At 26.3% G+C, this 18,068-nt stretch overlaps 3 protein-coding genes across 14 annotated transcripts in view; 1 reads left to right on the top strand and 2 right to left on the bottom strand.

The window, feature by feature from the left end:
• Positions 1–51: 51 nt before the first annotated feature.
• On the bottom strand, positions 52–12,334 carry LOC135930370 (uncharacterized). Of its 3 annotated transcripts, none has more exons than XM_065467156.1 (8): positions 12,184–12,304; positions 10,278–10,740; positions 9,482–9,722; positions 7,658–7,783; positions 6,682–7,195; positions 2,204–2,293; positions 726–1,019; positions 54–475 (listed from the first exon to the last, which is right to left on the bottom strand). In XM_065467156.1, the coding sequence occupies exons 2-8, from the start codon at positions 10,685–10,687 to the stop codon at positions 414–416; spliced, it is 1,737 nt and encodes a 578-aa protein (XP_065323228.1). In that variant the 5' UTR covers positions 10,688–10,740; positions 12,184–12,304; the 3' UTR covers positions 54–413. The 3 variants fall into 3 exon arrangements, with proteins under 3 accessions (XP_065323229.1, XP_065323228.1, XP_065323227.1); XM_065467155.1 differs by having other exon boundaries at positions 55–475; positions 10,278–10,737; positions 12,184–12,334; XM_065467157.1 differs by lacking the exon at positions 12,184–12,304 and having other exon boundaries at positions 52–475; positions 726–1,013; positions 10,278–10,905.
• The window catches only part of LOC135930372 (uncharacterized), a 16,326-nt gene continuing 9,084 nt past the window's right edge, over positions 10,827–18,068 (top strand). For 6 of the 9 annotated variants that reach the window (XR_010572749.1, XR_010572744.1, XR_010572745.1 and 3 more), the window contains exons 1-5: positions 10,827–10,989; positions 12,514–12,610; positions 15,441–15,550; positions 15,593–15,652; positions 15,700–15,741. Coding sequence is in view for 1 of the 9 variants with exons in the window: in XM_065467161.1 (XP_065323233.1) it covers positions 12,531–12,610; positions 15,441–15,550; positions 15,593–15,652; positions 15,700–15,741 (292 nt within the window). In the remaining 8 variants the exon portion in view is untranslated. Of the gene's footprint in view, positions 10,990–12,513; positions 12,611–14,471; positions 14,536–15,440; positions 15,551–15,592; positions 15,653–15,699; positions 15,742–18,068 lie in introns of all 9 variants that reach the window. The other 3 variants (XR_010572751.1, XR_010572748.1, XR_010572747.1) reach the window with 3 other exon arrangements.
• Positions 17,606–18,068, bottom strand: part of LOC135930371 (tRNA (adenine(58)-N(1))-methyltransferase non-catalytic subunit TRM6-like) — a 23,770-nt gene continuing 23,307 nt past the window's right edge. For both annotated transcript variants that reach the window (XM_065467159.1, XM_065467160.1), the window contains one exon: positions 17,606–17,770. In XM_065467159.1, coding sequence (XP_065323231.1) covers positions 17,678–17,770 — 93 coding nt within the window. In that variant the 3' untranslated portion in view covers positions 17,606–17,677. The remainder of the gene's footprint in view (positions 17,771–18,068) is intronic.

Below are 18,068 nucleotides of genomic sequence, written 5' to 3'. Positions count from 1 at the left end.
ATTTAGTTATAATATTTTTTAATTAATATATCATGACATAAAAATTTACTTCAGAATAAACGATATATTTTATTTTGACTATAATATCCTATAAAACTTTTCAAATTTATTTAAGCCATACACTTTATTTTGGGCAATGACATATAATAATGCCTATACTGACTTTTCATCTATTCATTTAAATGTGCTAATACAAATCAAAGCAAAATGGCATATTGCCAGCTAATTTCTATTAAACGACTCTTCAAAATGCATTTAGTTTAGATACATATTATACATCATTGGTTTTGAGATAGGAAATGAAATATTCATAAAATTAAAGAAACGCCGATCTGAATTTGGTATGACGTATTTGAAAAATTTTGCCATCATTTATATAAACGATGTCTATTGTACTATTTAATACTTTTATTTTAGCTTATTTTCTGGCTTAATATATTGTTAGTCGTGGAAGGTGGCAATAATGTTGTTGTGTCTGTTAATAAATACATAGGAGAAAACTTTATAAGATTAAATTTTATACACTTAAAATTTCATTATAATAATTTATAAAATTAAGAAATTCAATCTAAGTTTTTTTTCAAATATTATCAAACATAATATTCCTTTTTCGAGGGTATAGCTTGCAACTTTTAAATATAATCTGTTATATAAATCAGATCTATAATTTGATTAAGAAGAACACTTGTGTCTTAAAAAAAATGTGGCTTTGTTTAAAAATTTACTTTTTAAGTTGGTATTGGGATTGAGTAAAGTGGTAGGTCTTTTCGATTTTTCCAGAGCCCCAAGTAAGGTCGGATTTACTGAAAATGCAGCGTGTTCGTTGTGGGGCATGGATGGTATTGTACTTGTTACACTATTATTTGTGTTTCCGTTAATCTTTTTAACTCTTACTATTTTACCCGTAAAATTGTGCCACTCCTCCGGTAACAATAAGAGTATGAATCCGAACAAGATGAAAGCGTAAGATATTTGCAACATGCGATTGAAATTGAGATTATTGAAGTACATATCTATAACTTAGCAAATAAAAAGAATGGAAAGGGGTGGGGTTATATTTACTACCATTTATATATTAATCATGATATCAGGGTTGGGTATTTGATCGGTTAAATAAAATTCAGACAATTGACCGATAGATGGGTAAAATTAAATGTGTATTTGTTTTTAAGACAAAATTAACTTCTTCTTTTTTTATTCTATAAATAATGTTTCATTTGCATTGGTAAGCTTTTGTATTTAACTAAGTTATCATTTTTTTTAATTGTAAGCTATAACCAATTTTCTTAGTCATGGTTTTAAATCGATTTCAGTTCGACTAGTTTTTTGTTGTTGAAGAAGTTGAACCTGGGTTTACTATGACATTTGCCGCTTCCCTTAAATGGCAAGGAGGATAAAGTCCCTTCCACCAGTACTGACATCTAATTAAATAGATTAGCAGCTGCATTCTCTATATTTTGCTTATCAAAAGATGCTTTAAAATGGAAATTTTTTTATATCAGCTAAAATATCCTAGTAATCCTTTTATTGTCGTAAACTTCATCAAATTTATTACTCAGGTAGCATTGTGGGCAGTTTTATTGAGATTTTTAAAATTATTTAAGCATGTTAATTGTTATTTCTTCTGACGAAGAACATATTGGATATAGATATATTTTATTTATTATGTGGGTCAAAATATTTATCCTTTATTCATAACAATTGTTAACGATTGAAGTATGCTTAAAAATGAATCATTTTTTTTATTAAATTTGTTAATTGTCTCATACATATTAAATATCCGGATTTTCACTTACGTGAAAGGGAAATTGCTCGCGAAGTTAGATTTTGCAAACTTTTCTACATATTTTAATTTTTGTCGATACTATCTTATTTACCAAACATATAATACCTTATCTTGATAGGCCTGATAGTCAAAATATTGTCACCAAATTTGAATAGATGGTTGTCATTTGATTCAGTTCTTCCAGATTTGGACTACTATAAATATGGTTATTTTCACTTAATATCGCTTTTTTAGGATTAGGGGTCTGATTCGTTAAGGTGTTCTTATCTCATTTCATCAAAGTGCGTGTTAATTATGCGATATATTTAATCTTTTTATATTTAACCGACGAAATACATTTTTTGGTCAATTAACCGATTTTCCAAGACCGATAAAAAAAATTTATAAGATATATTTTATAATATGGAAATAAAATACCTGCATTTATTATAACACTGAAACAGATTCCTAGAGTCGTATAATTTGAACAAGCTATCAAGGGCCCAAACTCAAGCAAAAGAATGTGTGCTACGAGAAAAAAATTATATAAAAATTTTTAACAACCCTCTCTTTAAAATGGCTTTTTTTAATCAGTGGAGTAGCCAAGGCCCCTCGTGGAAAATATTAATAGGTAAAATTTAGTTTTCATAATATTTATTGTCCTTTATTGATATTTAGGGGAAAATTTGCTTTCACTTCTTTTAAATTGATAAAATCCCCCTCCTTAATTTTGTATTTCTATAAAATCATCTTTAATATCCTATTTCAGAAAAAGTGCGTGAAAAATAATCTTAGAAATTATTTTAATTACATCACTAAGATTAAATTTTTTAATCAAATTTTCAAATAAAAAATAATTTCGTTAAAATTTATATTATAGAATATTAAAAAACTTTCCAAAACATTTGGCCTAGTGTTGTTAAATTTTTAAGTCTAAAAGTACAATAAGTTTTAATATTTACTACTAAACAATTGTCAACCCTAGCGCTTAAGGTTAAAAATTCATCTACTATAATCGTTTTCAATTTTGTCGTAAAAAATCAATCCTTACTTTGGTATTAAATTTTCTAAAGATCGCACAACTCTTTTTTATGGTAAATCTATTAAATTAATATGGATCAAAGCAACAGCCAGAGCTGATCATATTTTTAAATACGATTCAGGATTGATTTTTGATAAAGATGAAATCTTTTTTATATATATTTAGTTTGCTTGAGATTTTAAAAATATAATTGAAAAATAATTGATTTTTAAATCAATTTCAAATATGATATTTAGACAGTTTTTATTTTGCTTATAACTGGTACCTGTTTATTGATTGGAAAAACAAATTGATGAATTGATATGTATTTGTATACTAATCAAGTATTACATATTTCTATAACATTACGCTAATTTTGGTAATTTTTTCTTATGCTGATAATGTGCTAGTCTTTAAACTCTACCAAACGAGTTAAAACAGTAAAAAAGGCACTAAATATAAGCTTCAGAATTGTTTCCCGAAGTTTGGCTGACTTCACTCTTAAGGCATAATTCCATAGTTTTTATTGGGCTTATAATTTGGTTACTTTTTTATGGTTGGCGAAATTGATTGAAGAATTAATAATAGATATTATATATTAACACAAACCAGATATTTAAAACTTCTATGCTCACCATTATGGCATAATGCCAATTTTTTCCCCTTTTAACCATCTACCAAACAAATTAAACAAAAAAGAGTAACAATTAAGCACTATTTAATAGTTTGGTATGAGCTTGAATTGGTGTTTCTAAAAACTTGGTTCACTCTATGATTAAAATGTGTTGTAATAGGTTTGATTTTGTTTATAAAACGGTTTCTATTTGTGGGTGGCAGAACTGATCGTAGAATTAATAAAGTTAGGCACTAAATATTAGCCAAAACTAGATATTTAGTTCCTCTATATTTTCCATTCTGATACGATGCCAATTTAGGCAATTTTTTTTATTATTTTGCTAATAACTTTTTTCTCTTTCTGCTGTCCACCAAATAGATAAAAATAATATACAAATTAAGTACTAAGGTTATATCCTAGCTCAACTTAATTTTGGTCCTTAATTCTATTCATAAAGGTATCCTTGGACACCATTTTTTGGATTTTTTCTAAAAATAATATTTAAAAGTGTAGTTTTATATTTTTTCCAAATTTAAAAATCACTCTTCAAAACTGCTTTTAATAATTTTTTAAATAAAATAGACGGGTAAGAACACAGTCTAAACCAAAGACCTTCATGGGCCTTAATTTTTTAGGCCCAAGCCCGGCCCGGACCATATTTAATATCAAAAAAATTCCCAAGTCCGGCCCAAGCCCATGATAAGTTTCAAAAAAATTTCCTAAACCCGGCCCAAGCCCATATCCAAAAATTTAATTATTATTTATTTAATGAAAATAAACAACATTTAAATATATTTAAGCAATTTGTTTACAATATTGAAATTTATTATTATTAGAAGAAAAAAGGCAATATTTCTTTAAATTAGCAACTAATAATCTAAATTTAAATTTAATAATTTTAGGTCCAAGCCCAGCCCAAACCCTTAAAAAATTTTTTTTAATCCAGGCCCGCTAGAAAATATAATATTAGATGGGCCGGGTATGGGTCTGCGGGCCGGCCCGGCCCATGAAGGTCTCTGGTCTAAACATATATAAAGTTTTAGGAATAAATGCATTCAGTCATTTTTAATCGTGAGGTTGGCCAAAATTTTCCATTACTTTTTTTGCTTAATACATTAAAACATTTATAGGTACTAATACACGAGACATCAGCATTAATTTTAGAATTAGTACTTACAATTATTCCACCAAAAGGGAGATCATTTAAAAATATTACATAGTTTAAAAAGCAATATAAAAATAAATATGGAAAAATAAAAAATCAGAATTTTTCAGCGAGATCCGGCCAAAAACCGTGAAAATAGGGATTGGATAATCCCTCCCCCCTCCTTTATAATTTTGACTACGCCACTGTTTCTAATATTATCTTACAATATAAAAATATATATTTTGTCGCCAAATTTTTAGGTCACTTTTAACAAATACACCCACCTCAACCCTTCCCTTACATTGAGTTCTAATTAGTCTTAGTAATGCTTTTATTTTACAAATCAAATATTTCATTTATTTGAATAATATTCACAATTCAGAGTATCCAGATAAATTATCAGAATATCAATTTAAAACAAATAAAATTTTATTCAAAATTTTATTTTTTAAAAAAATTAATTTATTATTGAAATTTACGAAATAGAATTTGTACGCATGCCCCCTCATTCATAGTTACAAAACAAACTGTATTTTTGTATTCGGGCTTACTAAATGAGAGGTTACCCAAAATTCACAGTTACTAATTAGTGGCAAAATTTAGAAAATATGCTGTATTATTTTATATTTTTATATACTTGACCACGAATTCTCCCTAACTGAGAATGCAGGGTAATGTAAATGGGAGAATCATTTATTTTCTTTAAAAAATTTTTGACTTTGCACACACCCTCGTTTTCAGAATTTAATACGCATAAAATAAATTGACCCAAGTTAAAGTTATAATATTTTTTTTTTAAAAAGTTACTATTTTATTTATCATTAAAAACAAATAAGAACAATCATAAAAAAATTAAAATCTTGGCAATAACAAATAGTGCATCCTGTCAAATAAGGATTTAAAATATTTAACCCGTCGTTTATTCATCATTATATATGAAAAAATAAATGTTTTTGAGTAGTGTCTGGCCTACTCGGTAATGAATCATATCACTGTTGTAGCAGTTAGAGAAAAGAAGAAATAAATTTAATATAATATACTAAATGTCAGTCAATTTTTATGACATGAAGATTAATTTTCCTTGAGGGAAGAAGAGGGAATGGGGAGATCACGTGATGCCAGCTGAGGGAAGAACAAAGAATATACATTGGATGTCTTGGACCATGTGATGGAATAGTTATTGGTTATTGGTTTATATATTTTTATATTAGTTGTTTATCATTGTGAATAAATAATTTGAAAGAACTCTTGGAAATTTAAGTATAGATTAAGCTAAAGGGAAGGGTTGAGAGTAAGGGGCTTCTTTATAATCACCAATCGAATAAATCTGGGTGCAAATCCAGCAAGGGCCATATTTTTTTCTGAAGCCAACCAGGTGGTTCTGTGCTACGGGATATGGTACAATTTCGGAAGAGATAGTGTGATTCTGTTATTATTTTAAAAATGGTTCCCGTTCTAAATCACTAAAAATTTGCTAAAAACAAAAAAAAATTGGAAATTTTGCTTATAACTCTAGAAAATTTTAGTACAATTGATATAATTATAAATTAAGTTTTTTAAAAAATTGCTAAAAATGAGGGAAATATCAATATTCTGAAAATTAATTTTCAATTTGTGAACCATTCTGGGATCTTGATGATATTTCCTCCATTCTTAGCGTTAAACTCAATTTAATTTTACTTTTCTGACATTTATTAATATTATTTTTAATATTACCTTTAAAATTTTCTAAGAGATATAGGCGAGATTCTTAATTTCTTTTATAGCTTAGAACCAATCCCTAAAAATTGGGGCATATTGAACTTTAATAAAATTTGGTGGTCAGTAAAAATTTGAAAAAATTGGTCATAGTTTTGGAAATAGTCTGACGGGATTTATCATTAGTCTCTGGCAATAACAAAAAGTAATTTTCTCAAAAAACATATGCTGAAATTTTCAAAATATAAAACTAAACTGAAAATGTTATTGTATATAAATATTTAACATTATAAAAATATTATTTATTATTCCAATATATTTTTACTTTTAGAATAATATTCGTGAATATTAAAATAACAGCACTACTAGGTCATAGATATAAACAAATAAGATAGCATGTTATCCCAAAAATATTCAATGTATATTATATTGACCTGTGTGCAATACAGCTGATGCCAAAAGATGAAGCCACTTGACACGTTTCCAAGATACTCGTTCTACTTTGGTGAAATGAAAAAGTATGGCTACCGGCCAAAATAATAGCAAATTGGCGATGCACAGCACAAAATAGAAAAATGCCATTTTGTTGAGTAAAAGAGTGAAAGGGGATAAGCGAGTTGATATATCCTTGTGACCTAAATAATTAAAAGCTGAGGGTGAAGTCTGACTTCTTCTTATCTTGCTTTTATTATTAGCTAAGGGGGATAAAAGCGTAGTTTGGCTTAAATGGTTTAAATGAGTGTCTCTTTTACTAATTTGCAGATAACTTCTAGCGGCTTCATCAACTGTAATATTGGCAGAATATGTCTTATCGTTATTGATGTTGTGATCACTTCCAATGTTGATATCATTACCCATTTCATTTGGATTAGCTAAAGAGTGGGAAGATAGGGGGTTATTTTGCGACGAAATGAGAGGGGAGTAACCGAAAATGTTTTTAAAATTGACCTGAAATATAATTCCAACAAAAACTGTAATTATTATTAGTGATAATCAATATTAGTTGTATGAAATATTTAATTTATTTTTTCAAGGTTATAATTTAGCAAATTATCAGATTATCCGTTTTAATTAATAATTTAATTTAATTTTAAATAATTGAAGCAAATTAATTCTTATTTATATATAAAAAGTATTATCGTTAACCATGAAAATAAGGAATAGAGATGCCCAACGGATATACTTAGATTTCAAATTCTCATTATTCTGCTCAAATCAAAAGGTTAAGGTTAAAAACTAGAAGAAGAAAAAATAACCTTCTAATCACGTGACTTATTTGACTTTCTAGTTACATAAAAAATTTATAGTTAGAAAATTCCTGACACTGGGCATCATACCAGAAATGACTTTATAATATGAAATATTCATACAAATTTATTTTTAATAATTTTTATTTATTTAAATTATTACTTTGAATAAGGAGTACAAAATCGAAGAAAGAACGATCAATAAAACATGTCCTAAATAACTCAGGAAATCCCCACGATAATGCGTGATCAGTATAATGCTTGTTATAAAACACATTTTAGCTATAATCTTGACGCCAATTATGAGGTCAGAAAAAAAAAATTACAAAATTTTACAATTAAAATAATTTTTTAAACAGAGGTCTGAAAAACAAAATCTTCAAAGATTTTGTTAAGATTTTTTTTTAGTCAAAATTTTAAAGTAAAAAATCTTTTGAAGATTTAAAATTGGAAGAACAAATTTTTTTTTAGCAATTTCAAAAAAATCTTTAGGAACAAAACTTTTAAAATATTTATGAGACCTATAGAGGTACCATTTGCATGGCTCGGCCCGGATTTTTTTTCAATAAAATTTTTCGGCCTGGCATGGATAATAAAATTTTCAGGCAATGCCCGAATTTTTTTAAAATATATTATATTTATTTTTAATTTTTATAGCTTATAATGGGAAATTAAAATGTTTGGTTTTAGAATATATAGCCCGGCCCGGTTATTTTTTTAAAAAAAAATTTCAGGCCCTGCCTAGGTATTTAAAAATTTTTTTAGGCCCGGTCCGGGTATATTTAAAAAATTAAAATAAGGCTCCGGCCCGTTTTCCCGAGGGGTCCTGCAGGTTTCTGATATATTAACCCGAATCATATTTTTATGACTTTTTAATGTTTAAGAGGCGGATTTCAGTTAAATATTGGCCTTGCCAGGCAGTGGCGTCATAATCTCTATATCATTAGGTATTTTCCAAAAAAATGTAAAAATTTTAGGTTCTTCAAAATTTTAAGGTGACTTAAGCCCCTGCCTCCTCCTCTATACGCTAGCTGAACTAAATAAAAGAAAATCATAGTAAAATTATGATGGTCAATAGCTGCCCTCAAAAAAAACTATAATAATCAATAACCATATACCGCGGGTTTCACAAAAAGACGAAAACTTTTTAACTAGCAACTTATGTTTTTTTATATCTACAAATTATGTTTTATAGTAAACGCTCTATCCAAGTAGGTGTTGCAAAATAGCCCGCAATTCTAAAGAGGTGGGAGGCGAAAAAAGTCAGCCTTAAAGCTTTCGGAGTATTTTAAAATATTATATAAATCCATTATTTATTTTAATATAAAGGAAAGATTGACAAATCTTAATTACCTATTATATCTCCCAAAAAATTAATTTTACATTACACTTTAAAAATTAAATCCCGATAGTTGGGCGTTAAAGTTTTAAATAAAGTCTGAAAGCCGAATATTTTCGTTTCAACAAACTCAACCGATTTTAGTTTGGCGAGAAGACCGGTTATAAGTTTTGGAATCAGCACAAATTGAGCAATTTTGCAAGGCCTATTTCGGTCAATCAGTATCTCTTATTTCACTATAATAATTTTTATAATTAATTTATTTCTCATTATTTCTGCAAAATTTATAAAATTAGTTTAGAGGCTATGTAGCGAGCGAGAGTATTCTTAAAGGCCCGATAATAAATATATGATAAATAAATTTACAATTAAGCTTTTTAAGTTATGCCCCTTAAGGCAACATTTGTTGACCTCATTAAAAGCAGATGAAATAATCATGGAAAAGAATTCCTCAAAAAAATTTTCCACTAATAATTTTTTTGAAAAATTATAGGGAAATACCCACCCTTCCTCCCGGAATTATTTTTCGCTTATCACGATAAATATACCAAGAGTAGCTAGTAAATTAATCTGACGAGTCACTCACCTTCCAAAAATTATACATGAAATGCTATTTTGATAATTAAAAAAACATTTATTAAAAACGACCTTGTGAGCCAAAAACTTTTCGTGCAGAATGACCCAAGAAAAAGCGTAGACGAACGATATTTGAGACGAATATATGGTAGTTATCTCAGAAGGCGACATTAAAAAAGAAGCCAACAGGTAAAAATACAAAGAGCTGGACCATAAAAAGCTGAAAAAACATAAGCGCCACAGTGCTTTTCTTTTTCCTTGAGATTTACGACGAGGATCGAGTGATAGTCCGAATAAGGTCTTAAGGTAAAACCTTTGGGATTTAAAAAAAATACATACATACAATATTAATTGATCGGTAATAAAAGTAATACCTAATCTGCTAGAAGGTTATAAAATTAATAAACTAGCTTTCCCTAAATAAAAATATGTATGACATTTTTTACTTCGTAAAATCAAAGTTTAACGAATATCACTTTAAAATATGTAAAATGAGTTTAAAATAATACTTTTGGAGTTGGAAATGATACTCTATGAGGTAGTATGTTTAATATTTGTATTATATAAATGGTGATCTAGTGTTGTCAGAAACCTCAATTTAGATGCTTTAAAATGCTCTTAAAAGAGTGTTAAATCAAAGTTTTCGCCAAAAAAATGTTACCTTAGCCTAAAGATCTCCTATATAGATGACAGAAAAGCGTGTCCCTCTTTTGACCAAATCTACAATTTTGATTTAGCAGTTTTTTAAACTTACTAAATCGAGGCTCTTGATAACACGAAATGAAATCAATCCTTAACACATTAAAAAGATGAGAAAAAAACTAAAAACTTGAATTTTTGAGTATATTTTAAGGTTTGAATTTAAAACTTCAAAATATCGCTATTCCCGAACATTCTGTCCCTCGAGGTATTATTACCATCCTTTTTTTCATTGAAACTTCGTTGTCTCCTAGGTATAGTACCCAATGGATTCGAATCGCCATTAGTACGGTAAGTCGCTAGAGTTGAAGCGATCGGCTTTACTAGCAAGCCAAAGCACCTCCTTGTGTATAAATTGCAGGCTAAGAAAATAACGGATATGGACATTAAAAGAGTTGTGGAATAAATGATCGCTACGAATGCTGGAGCATTGAAGGGTTTAGAAGACTGTTTTTGAAGTTGATAGAATATTTGAGTAGCACTCGGCCATGAAACGCATATGCCCAGAGTCACGAATATGCCCATAAGCCTTTTTCTAAGTGACGTCCCCATTTCTGACCCCGAGTCATAGTTGTCCATTTCAAGTTTTAGTTAATGGATGAAGACATCGATACTTTTTATTTATTTATCTGCTTCGAGAAATTTTTTTTTCAAGAGAAAAAATTATTTTTAAGGAAAGGTTGTTTACAACTCATATATGAGATAAAATCATTTTTTTTTGAAATATAAATTTAAAAAAAGTATTTGTTATTTTATTAATATTTTTAAAATATTTCATATTATTTTTAAAAATATTAAATTCGATTCCATTAATTATTAATATTCTATTCAGTGAAAAATATTATATTATTCGTAAATTCCTTATCACAGAGAAATATCAAGTCAGCTTAAATATAAAAATCAATTCTAATAATAAATGTTATTGAGATATAATTTTAGACAATCTTGAAGGGAAAAAAAAACACATGATAATTAGATTATTTTTATACGATAAGAAGCATAATATATTATTATATTAAATTAATTATAAATTCTAATCTTATTTTAAAATATGGTAAAAGACAACACATAAATTAACTAATAATATGATGATAATATTTTGGCACAGAGGTAGCCTAGATAGCTCATATTATTTAGGCAGGCCAAATTTAAAAAAATAGAGAAAATATTCAGGCTTAGTTAAATAAATTTAGGTGGCTCTGCGGTTTAAAACGAGGGAGCCTAATTCGAACCCGGGACTTTTTTTCCCCAAACAAAAATATTTGGATTAATAAATTCAACCAAACACGATTTTACACCTGAATTCGGATCCAGACTGAGTTCAGAAATTTTAGTGATATGACTGATTTCTAGTAAAAAAAAAGAAAAGATTAAATGTCATCAATAATTTTTTGTTTTCACTGCTAAATCTAAGTATCATAACTTTAATACCATTTTTCATTTGTGTTCTTCCGCTCCATGTTGACGAAAATACCACAATTTTCATAGATTTATTAATATTACCTTATAGAGCATAATTTACACAAATAATGTAACTATAATGTAATTATTAGATTTGAGTAACTGTAGCTTATTACATTCTAGTTATATTATGGACAAAATAAATTTTTAATAACACTAATTCAAACCTATATTGAATTATCTTATGATAATCTAGAATTATTTAAATTTAATAAAAACTTTTTAAAAGCCTTTACGAATATGCAGAAAATAAATATCTATAAGAACTTTCGCCAATAAAAATCTTTAATTTATTTTATAATATATTCGCTTAGTTTTACTAAGATTACTCTTACCGGATTTTTAATCAACAAATTATCATAATTTTCATTATTATTAATTAGTGGCACAGCATCGAAATTATATCAAGCTTAAAGTATTCCTTAGTAGAAAAAAGTTTTCATGATTAAAATTATGTCACTAGATTTTTATATAAAATGACTTTAATGTGATTAAATGATAAGATAATTCTTAGTGTTAATTTTTATAAATCAATTCATTTTTTTATTCTAAATGTTAATCCAAGCCCTTAAAAATTAATCAATAATTTATAATTTAAATTATTTATTTCTAACCTTTTGGAATATCTTTTAGGCCTCTAATTTAAATATGTTTAATGACGGATATAAAAAAAAATTGGCCAGAAATTTTAATTTTTCTCATTTATTGTTTTATTTCAAGTAAATTTTTATTTTAGAAACAAAGCAAAATTTAAAATTTTTTATTAAATAATTTTTTTTGTTGAAAAATTATGCTAGTTTTATTTTATGTTTATGATAATGCAGATAGCTTGAGGGGTTTTTTTAAGGTATGTAATATTAAAATAATATTATTTTTAAAAAAAATTAGATTTATTATCAAATAATGATTAAGATTCATGTTTATTTTAAAAAAATCTATTTAAGAGCTACACTGATTCTTGATGGCTAGCGCAAAGAAGGGAAAAGGGAGAAATAATCGTTTTTTTACGTTAGAGCTAAATATCAATTTGATCCGAAAAAAGTACTTATTTTCTCTTATGCTCAAATTTGGGAATTAATCAATTTTTACTAAGAGTTAAAATTAGAGTAATAAGAATTTTCTTTCCCCAATCTAAGATTTAGTAGGAAATAAAAATTAATGCAGTTTTTATTTCGTTGGATATAACAAACTGAATATATTTATCTAAAATTAATTAGAGAAATAAAAAATTATATATATATATTAAAAATAAAAATCTCTAAACCTTTGAATATATTTATCTAAAATTAATGTATAAAATATTCATTCTCCTCAGGTATTAGCTAAGAAATTTTAAATAATTTAAAATTGTAAAAGCGTATCCCGTTTAATCAAAAAGGCCTTCGAAATTGTTATTGTAAAAATCTATTTTGGCTGATATAAGTTGAGAAGATATTTTACCTCTTTTCCAAATGAGCAGTTTGTTGAAACCACAGAGGCATGAATATATATTCGCAACTATGAACGATTATTTTTTTCTTTTTTCAGCAATTCTTAATAGATGATAATTGCTATTTATTTTTATCATCATTTATGATTTCAAATAAATTTATTTCAGTTTTTTTGTTCTTACTAAATTCTTACATTCTTTTTATTAAGGGTTCAACGATTTAAATCGAACTGCATATAATATAAAGTATTATTCATTATATACCACTACTTTTTTTAAAATATAAGATGCTTTTATTATCTAATATAATAAATATAAATACATTAATTTTTTTTAAGAATAACTTGATAAATATTTCATTAAATCTTCCATAACAATAATGTATACACCTCTTTAAAATGTTATAAATAAGTAATTATTGGCAATTAATATAAAAATCAATAAAATATATAAAAGTAGAGTATTAATACTGCTTCACAGTATGAAGATGATGATCGATGTTGTAAAGGCATTAATAAATAAACTAAATATTTTTAAAAGTTTTTATATTTGGATTAATTTTCTAAATTAAAAATGATACTGGGAAAGTTGATTTTCGATTAAAAATAGAACAATTTTAATTTACTTATTGAGATAATAAATTGTCAAAAGCGTTTGGAATAAAAAAATATGGACTAAATATACTCAGCCATGCTCAAATAGAATATATTAGGTTATCAATAATTTGAATGCCAACGAGATAAGTCATGATTTAAAATATAAATATATAAAAGGGCATTTTAAATTATTCTCAAATTATCTTTCGCATAGAAAATATCCATATAATGATTACTGAATGGGGTAGTTGGAACCGAGCGAAAGTGATCAAGATATCTAGGTGACCTAGATGTTTCCCTGTAAGAATAAGGATTTTTTTTAAAAAAATTTAATTTTTTAAAAAATGCCGAATTTTAGTTTTAAATTTAATAAAATTTAAAGTTTTTTTATAAACGATCTCGATACGATATATAATAAATTAATTGTTTATTGAGTTTTAATCTAAATAATAGATTTTTTTTTGAATTTCACCTAGAATTTCATTCTTATAGTAATAAAAATATTGGGAATCGAATTTATATCGATACATAATAATTTTTATTTTACATTTATAATAATATTTTCGGTAATTTTCTTATATGAAATTAGCATGCAAAGCTATGTCAATGGAAATGCATATTAAAATTGTCAATAAATATTGATAGTAGTTAGGAAAAATTACAACATTGAAGGATGTGGTATTTAAGAAATAGCATGAAATACTAATATAATTATGTCCACTCATAAAACTTTAATATTAAGCAGGTACAGGGTTAAAAAATCAAGGGAATTGATTTTTTATACTAAACTTTTTTTTAACAAAAAAATATGTTATTATAATATATCATTTTATATATTAAAAAATAATAATTACATTAAAACTTTGGCCTCACTAAGCACTGAAACTATACCTATTTCTCAGCCAGCCAGGGTCCCGCCTATTAATGAAAATTCTGATTAGGTATTTTTTATTTTTGAAAATATGTTATTTTTATATCAATCATAGCAATCAGTTTGATAAATAATTAAAAGCAGGAAGAATTATTGGATAAATAATGAAAAAATTGCCATAAATATCTATTTTACCATAATATTTAGTGCCTTATTTAATAATTTTCCAATTAACTTCAACAACCACTAAAAATAACCGTAAGCTAAATAAAAATATCACCACAGCCTAGGAGTGAAGTCAGCTAAGCTTCTGGTAGCATTAACTCTTATTAAACTTATACCAATAATTCTTCAACCTGTTTGGTAGATTGTTGAAAGAAAAAGGCATACAGTTTTTCTAGGCAATAAACAGAAACCAGTTATAAACAAAATCAAAGCTGTTTAAATATCATATTTCGAATTGTTATTTAAAAATTTACATCCAAATATACGGTATAATGTCCTTCCCCGATTCAAAATATTTTTTAAGGTATGATTTTACGATATATATTTTGTTTTTTTCTCCTTAAAATGTAGAGGCGAAATAGCTAAGATCTCAATATATATTATCGAGTTAAATTTTCAAAATTTTAAGCATGAAGTTTAAAAACTTTTGAAAAAATTGATTATAAACTTTAGCAAATATTAAATTCTTGTGTTGATTCGTTTTTAACATATTTTCGCGTTTATTTAAATGAATAAATGTAAGAGGGGGTTTTATTAATTTTCAAGGAAATGAAAGCAAATTTTGGTCTATAGAAAAATTTTTGTATCGTGTGCCGCATGATATATTTTTTTTTGTGTTTTGATGTTTTGTCGCGTGACTTTTTGCTAAATTTTGCTTAAGCTTAAAATCTGTATGCTCAATTTAACAAGCTGATTGCTCAATATATACTTTATATATAAATATTACCTTATGATTCTTTCACATTTTAGAAAATACGATAGTTATAATACTACTATGTATTACAAATGCACCAAGCTATCATGTGCAGGTAAAGGGATATTTAAAAACAATATCTTTCATGTATCCAAACAATGCACTGGTATATTTTTTATTAATCTTATATAAAATAATCATATTATAGCTCCTGCCTGCTTAGAAATAACAAGACTAAGCTTACAAGTTGTATCTATAGACACACAAAGTAAAATATAATTCTAATTTTATAATGTATAAAAATCAATTTTATAGCTGATCCCATATGTGTACATGGTGTAGAAGTAGCCACACAAAGTAAAATATAATTCTAATTTTATAATTTATAAAAATCAATTTTATGATATTAATTTAATATTAAATACTTAAATAGAAAAAACTATCTAATCTGTAAAAGTCAAATTTTTGAAATTTTTTTAAATTTCTCGCTTCAAACTTATAGGGGCCATTTTGACAGCCATTTTAGCTTATTTGTCTTTTTGATATTTTTAAGAGTATATAAAGCGGACCCGAACCAAAATTTTACCTATTCATATCAAATAATGCTTATCTTTTAGTATATATTATTTCTTTATCAAGATAAAACATATAATTTAATTTTATAAGTGAATGATAAAGGAAAGCTGAGAAATATTTTCCCTCTAGCTATTTTTGGCGAAATTCTTGATACTAATAAAATAATTTTTATTTTAACGTTATGATTAATTTATTAAAACTTTTATATATAATATCTATAAAAAAATAATAATATAAACTTTAAAATAATTTTTTAAGAAAAACATTTGGGTTCCTAAAAAGTAAATTTAAAAATATTGATTTGTATATTTATTTTGTCTAAGAAATAGGAATTCCCTAGGTTCCAGTGTATGCGATTTAATTTTGTGAGCTAAATTTTTTTAAAAACTAGAAGCTATAGGAGCGAACTGTTCATTGGTAGATGTTACTGTTGGTGAAATATGGAATTGCTAAGGCTTTTAAATTTTTTTAGTCTCTGAAGTAAGCAGATTAGCTATTAATATAAGTGGGGAAAATGAGACACATGTACAATCCCAAATAAGAGATTTGCCCATGGCCTAGGGAATAATGGTCAGAAGGGTCTTAGGCCATTATATGATAAGAGGTTATGGTTCTAGAATTTTGAGTATAGCCTTTTTTAATAGATTTAAATATTTTTATTTTGATTGGTGACGCTGATGTCGACCTTGAATTTTGATGCAATTGAGACCATGCTTCCCTTAGCATTTACCAAGAAATTTATTTTTAAAGAGAAGATTTTTAAGAACAGAGATTTTTGGCATAATTTGACTTAAAAATGCCAAAATCTTTTGTAATATTCATGCAAAAAAATACTTTCAAGATGAAATCAAATATTTTTTTAGAATTTACAACGTAAAATAATCTATAGAATGAATACAATATTTGAATTACTCTCGATTATTTATATTTTCTAATGTCAAAGAAAGATATAATAATAAATTAAATAGTCTTTATTAAATTTGATTTATATTCTACATATAACAGTTTTATAAGATACGTTATCGGATACGGGTGGATAACAAAAACAAATTAGGTTGCGGCATTGGTGGAAAAGTTATTGGATGTATTATATCTCTAATTTTTATTTCTATACGTTCTCCCCCCCCCCTACTTTTTTATAGCGGCCACAAAAATTTAATTATTAAAAATAATGGAAAAGCATCAGGTAACATGTTTAATGATTATAATTCCAACTCAAGGAAATTGCCGTTACAATAGCTGATTTATTTAAATTTCTATTCGTCTATTTATAATCGAATGACTGTCAAGTTTAACAGGCTATTAATAAAAAGTATCAAATTTTATTCTAAACCCTAGCATATATCTCTCAAACTTTAATAAATTACCTTGATAACCCATATCGCTTTAACCTTTAATTCTACTCCTTACTTCAGATACTTGTTTAATATTAAATATATTAAATAATTTCTTCAGTTAAACATTCCTTAAACTGTTAATTGATCTAATTCAATGTTCAATATGGTATAGACAACTTTTGAGAAATATATTTTCATGTGCCCTTGGTCTCCTACACGATTTCTTTTATAATCTATAAAAATACAATATATCTTCGAATATGAGAATTTTATTTTAAATTTAATATTCACATATTAAAATTGACTACATAATAATAAATTTACAACGATTTTTAAATTGCTGCGATTTACAAAATAATATCAGTAATTATAATAACATTTCATTCCATAGTCGGATTAACGTGGATTCCGGATAAAATGTAACCATACCTACCATCCATATTGATAACAGGGTGCGTTCGGTCAGGCAAAACCTAAGATATCAACATATTATTATAATAATATACTTTATTAAAAGATTTGGTAAAACAAATAGATATTCAAAAAATCTAATTTTGTTAAAATAAAAAAAGGTATACCACTAATTTATTTTAAATAAGAATCCAATCTTTTGTTTTTGCTGCTTAAGTGCTAGCTTATTTTTACACTATCAAATTCGTTTCATAATTTTTTTTTTTAAACTCCGATTTTCTTGATTTTATCCTAACCGACATAGATGGGTTTATATAATATTTTGATAAATTTAAACCAAAATTTTTCCAAATAGTTCGA

This window comes from Gordionus sp. m RMFG-2023, chromosome 5 (assembly GCF_954871325.1).
Source record: "Gordionus sp. m RMFG-2023 chromosome 5, tfGorSpeb1-WG-v2, whole genome shotgun sequence".
In the NCBI taxonomy this organism is placed as follows: domain Eukaryota; kingdom Metazoa; phylum Nematomorpha; class Gordioida; order Chordodea; family Parachordodidae; genus Gordionus; species Gordionus sp. m RMFG-2023.
Note: the sequence above shows the minus strand (reverse complement) of the source record. Positions and strands in the feature narration are given on the sequence as shown.

Coding starts and splice junctions, on each gene's coding strand:
- LOC135930370 (XM_065467155.1), bottom strand. CDS start 10,687: ATGGACAACTATGACTCGGGGTCAGAAATGGGGACGTCACTTAGAAAA. Junction 9,723..10,277: donor GGGAATAGCGATATTTTGAA/GTTTTAAATTCA, acceptor TAAATCCCAAAG/GTTTTACCTTAAGACCTTAT. Junction 2,294..6,681: donor ATCAGCTGTATTGCACACAG/GTCAATATAATA, acceptor TTTTTCTCGTAG/CACACATTCTTTTGCTTGAG.